This window comes from Amphiprion ocellaris, chromosome 20, assembly GCF_022539595.1.
Source record: "Amphiprion ocellaris isolate individual 3 ecotype Okinawa chromosome 20, ASM2253959v1, whole genome shotgun sequence".
In the NCBI taxonomy this organism is placed as follows: Eukaryota; Metazoa; Chordata; class Actinopteri; family Pomacentridae; genus Amphiprion; species Amphiprion ocellaris.
In genome coordinates, this window is record NC_072785.1 from 15,067,688 (window position 1) to 15,079,348 (window position 11,661).

The 11,661-nt window shown below is 41.7% G+C and overlaps 1 protein-coding gene across 1 annotated transcript; it reads right to left on the minus strand.

Moving 5' to 3' along the window:
- Positions 1-7: 7 nt before the first annotated feature.
- Positions 8-10,245, minus strand: pcnx4 (pecanex 4). The gene is made up of 11 exons (XM_023286001.3): positions 10,107-10,245; positions 8,631-9,405; positions 8,347-8,526; positions 7,112-7,650; positions 6,912-7,012; positions 6,489-6,611; positions 4,925-5,285; positions 2,686-2,789; positions 1,503-2,608; positions 1,219-1,405; positions 8-1,081 (listed from the first exon to the last, which is right to left on the minus strand). Exons 2-11 carry the CDS (start codon positions 9,326-9,328, stop codon positions 830-832), a joined length of 3,651 nt encoding a protein of 1,216 aa, XP_023141769.1. The 5' UTR covers positions 9,329-9,405; positions 10,107-10,245; the 3' UTR covers positions 8-829.
- Positions 10,246-11,661: the final 1,416 nt, after the last annotated feature.

Below are 11,661 nucleotides of genomic sequence, written 5' to 3' on the forward strand. Positions count from 1 at the left end.
AACAATATCGCTTTTGCCAGCCTATTTTATTATAAGTATATACAGTTACACATTTAAAAAAAATCAACAATATGTACATGAAACTGTGGACAAACTCATGTAAGTTTCAATTCTAAATTGTAAACAAGTGAATTGTAAACAAAACAATAGCACTAAACACCATACACATACAGCAAGACATACCCAAGGCACATCTTTGATATCTTGAACAAAACATTAAAATTCTTGTCCCTTTTCTGTGGACATGGAGGGGGAAAAAATCACATGGAAAGTGTGGAAACTAAAAAGTACAATAAAACCAGAGGTATTCAGTAGGTGTCTCCAAGAGGGGGGGGGCTAAATTTATTCACTTTATATTTAAGCACAAACAAAAAACTAATCACAAAAATGTATGTGCTTCGGTGGAAATCTATCAATGCTCAACTTTGTTTCAAGAATCAAATGTTCAAATTCAGTTTTTTCACTTCTTGAGGGTGTCATTTTAGGAAGCAGTCTGCATTGTCAGATACGATTTGTACCAAGTAATTTTGCAACTTGTTCAGGAGTACAGTGGTGACGCCACTACTCTTTCCTTCAAAAAGTCTAATGAATGTGAAAAACAAAGTAGGTTCACATACATACATTACTCTTCGCAACTTGAGTCAACAGTTTAAAAAGGTAAAATTTCAAAACTGAATTTTCCTCTTGATTTTCTGTAGTTTCTGCATTAGTTTTCGAAAACACTTTGCAAACTGATATTTTGCTGTGATAGTACCAACTGAAACGCTGCCTTCCTTCCCCATATGTATGTAAAAAAGGGCAAGTGGAGCTGTGGACCTGTGGCTACAGGTCAGAGGCTGGGGAAATGAAGGGGGGCAGATGAATAAATGGGGTATCCAAGAGGGGGATCGGCTGCCTGAACAGTTAGGTTTCTTAGCATGAAGGGGTGAGCCTGGATACTGTACCGCTCCTCGTCGTCATTAGTAGCGTACAGAAGCTCCCAGGAGAGGTTTGCCCACTGGCCTCGCACCCCCTCTCCATTCAGACGGCCCACCTGTACCAGCTGCTCCTGCAGGGACAAGACTCGCCCTGTGTAGGTACCCTACGGACAGGGACAGTCAAAATGTTACATTTCATTGAACAAAATCTAATCTGAACTCTAAGCTGCAATTTTGAATAATCAAAATTTTATGCTAAGGACTAAATAAAAATGTAAAAATCAATGGGATGTGTGGTTACCATAGTGAGGTCCTGTCCTAAAGAGAATAGAAAGGGTTTCTCCTGAAGGACACTGTCATGCCATCCTTTTTCTGTCACCAGGCCGATGAACCAGTCCCTTTCATATTCCTCCAAAGTGCTGAACAATTCCTCAGAGGACTCCATTGGCCCCAGGCTTGCTTGATCAAACAACAGCTTGAAACTGAACCTGGGGCAAACAAAACCATAGTGGCAAATTTCTCAGGACCTTCTGGCACAAATAAGTTGTAATGATCATAGAAATCAAAATCTAGAGTCAATTTTACCTGAAAGCCCGAAGTGCGAGCTGGTAAAGTTCTTTCCTTGATGACAGCCAGTCGAGTCCTTCTGTCCACGGTACATCCCCACAGTAGAGCCTGTAGACATAACTAGGACTGGTGAAAGCAGACTCTGCTCCCAGTGAGATGAGACATGAAAGTGCAACCTGAATGTGCAGTTCTTTCAAGGCTTCATCCTCCTTCAAGGCTTTGGTCATGTCCTCTGAGGTATCACCCTGCACAGCAGGCCCAAACCGGCCCAAGGTAAATCGAAACCAGTCCTCAGGAAATAAAGGCCTGAGCGACATCAGGCGGGATGGTAGTAATGGTGCTGTCCTCCACCCTGTCGGGAGGTTGAAAACCTCCGACTGGGGGCAGCTGAAGTTCAGATGAGGGAGAGAGCCGGGGCTCTCTCTGAGAAACTCTGCGCTACGGCCTTTATCCACAGCTGGCATCCCAATGCCCAGTCCCAGCGGCTGCAGTGGCTGAAGGGCAGAGAGAGCCATGTTTTCAAAAAGACTATCCATCTCCACAGAGCCCGGCAGAGAGGCCCCAGTCTGCAGGGCCGTGTGTCCAGACTGGGCTTCTGCAGTCACTAATGCTACTGTTCGTCTGGCTGGCTGAGGTCCAAATAAGTCATCCTCATCTGACCAATCACCAAAAGAGGTCAAACTGGAGCTGTCCTGTCTGAACCTGAGAGAAGACACATTGGATTCCACCACGACAGCCTCAGGTGGTTGATTACTAGTAGTCTGGGCTAACTGTGAAGACTGGGATTTCATGCCTCCAACCCCTGACCCTTCATCATTGCTCCACAGAAATCCTTTATGCTTCTGCACACAGTAGCGGAGAAGCAACCAGATCAGTGCTTTCATGAAGTCATCCTGGAGTTTCCTCAAGTTGTCATGTGAGTCAATGATACCAGAGAGCACATTTCGGGCATCAGAGTAGACTCTCACTGCGAGTGCTGCACAAGGGGTGAGGGCATTTCCCCAGTGCAGGTTAAAACCCTGGGTGAAGCCGAGCCTCTCAGGGCGTTCAAAAGCAGCCTCGAACACCTCATCCACTCTCCGTGCCTCCACTGTGTGGCAAGACGTCTCCTGCAGCTCCAGGCCCTGTAACAAACCACAGAACTCTGCATAATCTTGCTGCAATGGGTGATTCTAATCAAACAACCAAAAAGATGTGGTACCTTAATGTTGACTGTGCAGTAGCCATATCCTCTCTCCAGGATCATTATCCATACCATACGGTCCTGAAAGCGGCCAAGAAAATGAGAGCCTGGGGCTAAAGAACCTACAAATGGAGAAAAAATCGTGAGTCATCCATGAATCTTACATGTAAGACATGTCATATGTAAACTGAGAGCAAGAAAGGGTAGCACACATCATATACATCATGCAACACACATATGGGACTCTTGGTGCGCACTCCTTTCATTTTGCATCAACTGTGCGTCCCTCTGCTGACTATATGGATAACATGGCTACTGGATGAGCTGCATGGAGACACATACCATCACAATAGTACAGGAAGGCTATGGTACTGTTTTAACTGGATGACTGCACAGGGATCTAAACATTAAATGTCTTCTTCTTAGCTTTCCATTAGCCTCTAAAATGTCACTTTTTTTGTACAATGTGGGCTTTTCATTTTTGGAGACAGAAGACAGACGTTCATTTCTGCACAGATGAATGGCAGTGGCAAGGTGAAGGAAGCTTTTGTTTTAAGTTGACTAGTGCTTGCTTAGCTCAAGGATAATGTCATGTCCCATAACGACATCTCAGAATAGTCCCAGCCGCTACCTCATGATGTGAAGTGACACACTGGTCAGATTCCTTTCCTGCTCACTGCTCCACAGCCCCCAGTGTGAGCAGAGCAAAAGAACACTACAAACTGCCATCTTTTGACCGTGAGCATCAACCTAACAAGCGACTATTCTGAATTATGCATCATAGGTATGGCATCCCAAGCTCACAAAAGACAATAAGCCTGATTACATCACCTTAGCATTGTTAAATAATCACAATTCTCTTGTCCCCTCCGGATCGAGCAGAGAACAAAATCATAGCAGCAGCTCGGTTCAGCCTACGTGTATTATGTAGTTAATGTTGTGGAAACATTTGGATGTAATGAATACAGATCAGAGCTTTTTTTTTGGGTCACTTCACAAGAAGCTCAACTGGATCACGTAAGCTTGCATTACTGCCAGTACTCTAAAAAGGCTGCTCACAACAGCTCTGCTCTTAGTTTTCAACCGTATGAGGTGATGCTTCAGCAGTCTTTGATCTGCATATGGTCACTACTTGACCCTTGTGATAGTTCAGTCATTGCAATTACAGCACAAGTCAAAACAAAACAAAACATAAAAATGTAATACTATATCAGTCCTGTTGACTGGTATTTGTGATCCTGTGCACTGCAAAGAGCAAAATCAAAGGAAAAAAAATGTTGTGACTGTGACTAAAGAGAAAAATCTCCTTTAACTGACATTGACGAAGCTACATTTATTTATAGATATGACTAATTCGACTGCCAATCAGTTTGAAATAAACTGTTTAAAATATGACAACAGATTAATATTTTCCAGCGCTCATTAAAATATCAAACATTACTTTGCATTTAGATCCAAATAAATATTACCAGTAATATTATACATGAAACTAGAAAAGCACTCCAAGAGCGCAGCACTCCACCAAGGCCGTTCATTCCCCCATATAGCACTGTCAAGAATGCAGCTTTTTTTTTGTTTTGTTTTCCCTAAGAAATGCAGCATTTGTGTATTGGTTATTGATAACCAGAAATCATGGCAACATAAAACGTGGCCATTTAATATAAATGTACCCACAAACAAAATGACTTTGCACTGAGCACAGGCGTGTGTTGTGCATGTGTACATTATGTACGGATACTGAATACGGTATCCGTACATAACGTAGTGGGCAGCGGGAAATGATGAGACTCGGAAACACTCCCACAATTTAATCAATTGTTCCTTGTATCATTTCCAATGGGTAAGTCCCGATAAGTCCGCAGCGGTGGATTTGTAGTAGGATCGTAATCATGTGATCGTCAGCAGGCAGCTGACGTAGCGTTCACTTGTTGTCATAGTTACAGTGACACCGTGCCGCTATCTCACAATGATACAGAAATCTTAAATAAATCCATGGATCTAGACTATAAGCTGCATCACTGCCAAAATCTAATGTGGTGGTCCTTGTGTCATTTCTAACCTTTCCTGATGATTTCATCCAAATCCGTTAGTTCGTTTTTGAGAAATGTGAACAGATGGAGTACAAATTACTTACACTTATATTACTTATACTATGCCATCTCGGGGCTACATTAATTTTTTTACTACATACAGATTTATAAAAACACTTTTTACATATTAAGAAAACACAAAAAGACATCAGGCATGAAGAACTAACCCAGTGACCCTCTTGCAAAGGCTGTCCTCAGTGCAGAAGCCAGACTTCCGCTCATTTGCTGGTAGAAGATTGAGTCTGGGCAGGGACAGGCTGTGCCTACAGGTCCTGGCCAACTTCGCTGAGGCCTGGGAAACCCCACAAGGAAGATGGGCAGCGTGAAAAGGGGCAGCAAGGGGGCAGAGAGCAGGGCAGAGAGGGTCACCACCGCTAGCAACACCGGGCATAGGGAGGCATTCAGAGCTAGGAGAGTTCCAGCTGACTGACGGCGCTGCTTCTTCTCTGTCCAGGATGTGACCAACACTGTTAGGGTGAACTTTAGCTTGGCCAGGAACTGGGTCAGTCTGTCAAACAGGAGCCCCACCTGGATCAGAAAAAGGCAAACATGAAGAGGATTGATCTGCTGAACCGCCATCGGTCTTATCAGTTGATGTCTGTGCAACATCAGAATAATTTTGTGCTTTATTGTATTTTTTTAATGTATTTTACTTTTTTTATTTGAATTTTTGCAAAGAAAGCCTAAACTTCGCAGCAGCATAATCAATTTAACATTGTTAGATTCACCTGTAAAATCTAATGATATCTAACACAACAGCTCAGGAAAGGTAATGCCATTTTGAGATAATAATGTGCATTTTTTTACTTGTCTTGATGAGCTGCACCCATTATCATGCTATTCTTTAAGGGTAACAAAACAAAAACTCTGATTTTTTTAATATTTATTTGAATAAATCACAATCATATCGGACAGTGCCAAACCTAGGACGCGATACTGTCATTAAAATGTGAGTAAATTAAAATTCAGGCCTGCTTTATTGCATCATCCAAATCTTCACCAAAACTTGCCATTTTCAATATGTATGTTGCTGTTTGGTTGTTGTTGTTGTATTCCATAGTAAAATGTATGTTGCAAACATGCAGATAGCAGAAGGGGAGGAGAATGCCACATGAAAAGTACTGTTGAAATAGCAGACTTGTTCTTTTGACTGACACAGAGTAGTAAAATTGAAATTTAAGTTTATTATTGAGATGGTAGTTGTCTGTGGGGTTGAACAGTGTAGCAGAGGGGTTCCTGATGGTTTGTTTACCCATTTCCAAACATGTGGGGACAAAAGTATGACAAAAACACTATTAATGGATTGGAGGTTTTAGATTAGATTAAAATGCATGGGTGTACTTATTCAGGCACTAACAGTGAGTATTATAGCACATATTTTTTCACGAAGGCTCTGTGATTTAAAAACATTGAAATATGTCAGACAAATTGATGATACAATTAGATAACAGTACGCATAATTTTCCCCATTTAATTTTTGCGAGAGGTCCGCATTGTTGTGTAAATGCTACAGATAAATATTGCTTGAGTTTTGAAATTAGCATATCATGCAAAAAGTAAATGGATGACAGATGGATGCACTGTCAAAACTAACATACTTTGCCAGTCACAGATACAATGCCAATATTTGCAATTCAGTTTAGGTCATATTTAAGCCTATGTAGACATGATATATGGTGTAGAAAGATCTACTGTGCAGTAGAAATGAGGCAAAATTAAGGTTGACCTCACCAGGAGTAGCTGAACTCCAGTTCCCAGGTTGTCCCACCCTGGAAGTATATTGTTTCCAGCTGCAAGCCGCACCAAGACCACCACCACCATTTGCAGCAGCGCATCCTCTGAGCTCTGCCACACCTGCACAGCAACATGAGCAATTATTTCGGAGAAAATGACAAGCACAAAAATCAAGTGAAGAGCACTCAGTGATTAATCATGGCTCATTTTTTTAAAAAGACAGAAATTTTGAAAAAGATGTGTCAAGAGGACCTGTTCTTCAGTATCACTCTTCAGTTTTCTTTTAAACAAAGAACTATAATTTGTGCTGCCCCCATTGAGAATTCATCTGAAGATACTTTAAAAAGATCTGTTATAATAAATACTTCTTGCATGTTAAAGTCATGTTGATACTGTGAGCAAAAGGGAGAGTTGGTATACCACTCTAAAGGCTCGTGTGAATCCCACACTGAGGGAAACCCTGTGAAGCAGCTGAAGAGATGTGTCCATCGACAGGAAAGCAATCATTGCAAATGGAGACACTGAGAAATAAAACACACAGTAAGTGCAGGGCAGACACCTGAGAAAAATGTGAACATTGGAGAAAAGCAAACTTAAAATATACCTTATAACAAGCTCACCAAGATAAAGAAGGACTCTTCTGAGTGCAGCAGCGATGTACAATCCTCTGTTCCTTTGCTTGAATGTTTGCACACTGGACATGCCTTTAGGGTACAGGGGATTGAGGAATACCCCTCCAAACACATAGGCCCCCTGGATCTCTCTTAGAGCCCAGCAGAGGCAAAAGAGTACAAGGAGGAGGTAGCTGACAGGAGCCTGTGGTCCTGTAACAAAGCTCTGGGACTGAGCTGAACCAAGGAAGTGATGCAACAGCCCTGCCTCTGCCATCGCCACCAGAAGCAGGCTCAAATATAGCAGTAGCTCCCTGCAGCCCAGATTCCAGCCAAAGGAACTGCGAAGAGGAGGTGGTGACCCTCCTCTGCGCAATCCAGGGTCCCTGAAGCCTGCCCTGGAACCTCCGCAGAGTGTACCAACCTGGCTGAGGTCCAGACTCAGCAGAAACCCCGTAGAGATGGAGAAGAGAACTACACCCAGAGTTGACGGGATGAAGTAATTACACACAGCTACACCGGCGGATACACCAAACATCAACAGCAGCCTGTAGGACAGTGTATACACAGAAAGGCAGGACTGATGATGCACAGGCTAATGTCACACTTGTCAGTTCAGTGGAGCTATTAGAATCTGATGAGCAATGGTTTTCCACAGAAAAGAATATGACCAGGATATGAATGAACAAAACTGTGTTTTGCTTTTCTACTGTAAAAATACTGAAACTATAGCTTGAAAATTTGATATCCAAGTATCAGGCTAACATTACATTTGGACTGTTATTTAGTTTCAACACACTGTAGACAATGTGCAGCGAAACATCTTAGAGATGTGGTACGCAGAAAAATACTGTTAAAAAAAAAATCTTAGCTCAAAATGCATTATGATGTATAAATATCTTATATATGTATAAATATCCATAAATATCTTGACAGGGTAAAATGCAATAAAGTATTACAGCTCTTGCAGCACAAAAACTTCTAGCATTGATTATTACTGGCTCAACATATGGCTACAATGTTACTATTTAACCAGCACATATGTCTGATGTGCTATACACAGACATAGGAAATGCCAAATTCAATCATAGTCTTAATCAGAAACAGAGATTCTTCATTCAAATGTTAAACAATAGGTAAAATCAACTGGTGTGATTTGCAAATGTGGCTGTTTGTGGAGAAAAATATGAAATTTGCCAACATGACTGTAAACATGATGAAAAGCTAATTGTTTCAGTGTGTACCTGAGGTTGCTAGACATGGGCGAGCCTCCTAAGCCAAACACGAGAGCCTGCTCCATGCCCCAGAGGATCAGGGCATCCAGGGGAGGCAGTATACCTAGTGCCCACAGAAGAGGTAGGAAGAGGAACAGCACGTGGAGAATCTGACTGGCCAGTTGGAGCTCAGGGACAGGGTCTGAGAACCTACGTCATAGCAAAAATATTAATATTAGTAAGACAGCAAACACTGCAAGCATTCTAAAAAGTGTCTTCTCAGTTTAATAGACAACAGTTTTGTTGTTGCTTACCTATCAGCCAAATCCACAGCGATGAAAATAAAAATGTAGAGGGGACGGGTGAGCGGGGTGATCTCATAAATGTCCTGTGCCTGAAAAGTGGCTGTCTCTGTAGCCGTATTTACAATGAGTGAATACTCAGCTATACATAGTGTCACCCAGCTCAGGACAAAGACTACCAGGGATACACCAATGCTGCCATAGAGAGCAGTCAGTCTGCCAAGGAACACGTACCATGTCCCAAAGCCACACAGCACCCCAGCTAGTACTGTATGCAGCACTACATTCATTCCAAAACGCTTCCCAGGAGCAATGAACCGAACTGTCTCTGGGCTGACACAGTGGGTAAATTCCACCTCTTCTTCATCAACCAGGATGTTGGGTGCACCAAGTCTCTCCACTGTGCCACTCCTTCGAGCAGCATAAAATGCCAGGGCCTGGACACCCGCTGCAGCCCCGAACATAAGCATACCAGAGAGCACTGCGCCATGGAGCTCCTGAAGCAGCTGCAGCTGGCAGAGCAGCGTACCGATGCCCCCAAAAAGCCATGGTGTCAAGAACAAGACTACCTGATTGACATATACATATGGTGGGGCACAGTAGCCCAACTTGAAGCGTGGACCCCCTAACACTGTTTGGGGGAAGCGCTTCCAGAAGAACTCCTGCTTGTACTCATTAAGAAGGGGCACATCTGGCCCCATTCTGACCATTCCCAAAAGGGTGGCAGGTCATCTCCACGCAGCCGAAGGAGGGTTTCCATTCATCGTCTCACACACAGTGAAGCACTCTGTATTAAAGCAGTTAGAATATGGAGGAATGATTATTAACAAACTAGTGATGAAAAATGCAATATATCATTGTTCAACAGTATCCACAGTCTGCAGCTCTCAAGTAGTAAAGTTACACAAACTGGAGTTAAATCTGCAGTAGCAAATACATATTTTAAACTGCATTATATACTATATTATTTTTGCTCCCTAAATTTAGATAATTTGGGAATGTCTTCTTTCAGCTCAAGAAAGCTATATTTCTTACAGGTGTCTCATTATAAACAAAACAGCTTTTAAAGCCATTTAACAGGGCAGACATGGGTCATTTTGGGGAAGTTTTTATCAACAAAGGCACCATTTATCACCTTCAGTTTGCAATTTAAAGCAAAAAAAAAAAGAGATAACGAGACAAGAGCAACAACCATGAGTTTCCATGAAAACACAACACAGCAGCAGTAGCTTGTGGATGTGCTAACTTGGGCTAACCTGTTCAGGACAGACGTGGAACATTTCTAAATCTCACCTCATATATCCAAACCGGATAATTTACGAAAAGTGAATTGTTTTCTTAAGGAACCATTTCTGTCTGTTTACCACAGCTAGCTCTATTTTTGGTAGCTAACGAAAACAGCAAGCCTTTTCATCCTGACTATCCGTTAGCTTGCTATTACTAACAGGTAAATAACAGCAGGTTAGCAACCGTAAGCGATAAACTTACCGTTAACAGCGGAATAGTCAAATGTAGATACGCTTTGTGTAGTACTGGACGATGTACTTAGATAATATTATGGAAAAACTGGCGGAAATTGCCAGCATTAACATTAGCTGCTAGCTAATCGCTAGAAAGCTAGGTAACGTCGGCATGATACACAGACAGATTGTAACCAATAGAAGTGGAGAGGAGAGGAGAGTGAGTCCTCTGATTGGTCCATATAACACAAACCCCGCCTACTACAACATCCAACTCCGCCCACTCAACAACGACACATCCACACAATTTACAACATGGAACAACACTCCTAAGATCTGTGGCAAAAATGTGATGCTTTGAAGAGCCATGTCCAAGATAGTTTTTGGGTAGTTTTTTTTTAATGGATCCGCCTGGTTCTATTTTGATAACAGGATTAGATAATCTTTAAATTAATTTTTGAGCATATAAAGCATAAAAAATAAGATTTTGCAGCATTTTTGATGCCTTCAATAATAGATTTAATATTTTGGGTTCTGGACAGTTGATCAGACAGAAACACGTAGTACAAAATGCCAGTCTTTTTCAAAGTTTTCTGATGTTTTATAGACAAATGGTTAATTGATGATGAAAATGATTGCTACTTGCATTTATCGTTTTATGCTGTTACCTGCGACCAATCCAAAGAACTCTAATAAAAATTAAGAACTTTTGATCCTATAAATAACCCATTAGATGTGTGACGAACCATCCCCTATATGAAAGAGGCTCTTCAATCAGTAATGGTGCTTTAAAGAACTAGACAGCTTTGTGAACCGTTATTTTTCTGAGCACAACAAAAGGATTTACCACAAGAACAGGGTTCATCTGAACAACAAAAAGACCATTCCTCTTTGCAATAATAATTCTATTAAATATCATATTACATGGGGTTCTTTATCCTGAATGATTTGTCAATTTTTCACCTGCCAGTGTCTTTAAATCCTGAATCTAATGCGCTTGCTCAACCCCAAAACCTGACACAGGATTAGAAACATTCACATTACATTGTAAATCCTTGTTATCGTGTTCTTAATACAAAAAGAGCAAATCCTACAAGCGTTTTATTATTTCAATATAATGAAAGTGATTGCGGTCAAGTGTCTGCCACTCCACAATGTTGATTTACTCAGAAAGAAGGAGGGCACAAAAGGAGGATCATCAAGTGATCACTAAAAAGGCCACAATATCAACACAAAGAAAGATAGCAATCTGGGGCAAAGGAGATTAAATTGTTGTTGTTGTTCACTGGGGCTGAGGGGATATGGGTGGGCAGGAGGTTGTGTTTCCTTGTCATCTTGAAAAAGCAATTTCTACTCCGTGTAGGACACATTAAACCACAACAGAAGAGGCTGTCAGTCAGGACATCATGTATTGCACCCTGTAATCCTCCCATAGCACCACTTATTTAAAAACATTGCTGCGTTTTTGTTCCAGCTGCCTGTTGAAGAGCATCTACTTGTAATAAGACTGAAGTCATTACAGAAGAAACACAGTGCAAATCTCATGAAATATAAAAGTCTGATACTAAATTGCCCAAAAGCTG

What these genes read in the sequence shown, in the direction of transcription:
- pcnx4 (XM_023286001.3), bottom strand. Translation starts at nt 9,328, where the DNA reads ATGGTCAGAATGGGGCCAGATGTGCCCCTTCTTAATGAGTACAAGCAG. An exon ending in CTGGAGTTCAGCTACTCCTG is followed by an intron (nt 5,286 to 6,488) that starts GTGAGGTCAACC and finishes TTTCTGATCCAG; the next exon opens with GTGGGGCTCCTGTTTGACAG. An exon ending in CTCGCACTTCGGGCTTTCAG is followed by an intron (nt 1,406 to 1,502) that starts GTAAAATTGACT and finishes TGTTTGCCCCAG; the next exon opens with GTTCAGTTTCAAGCTGTTGT.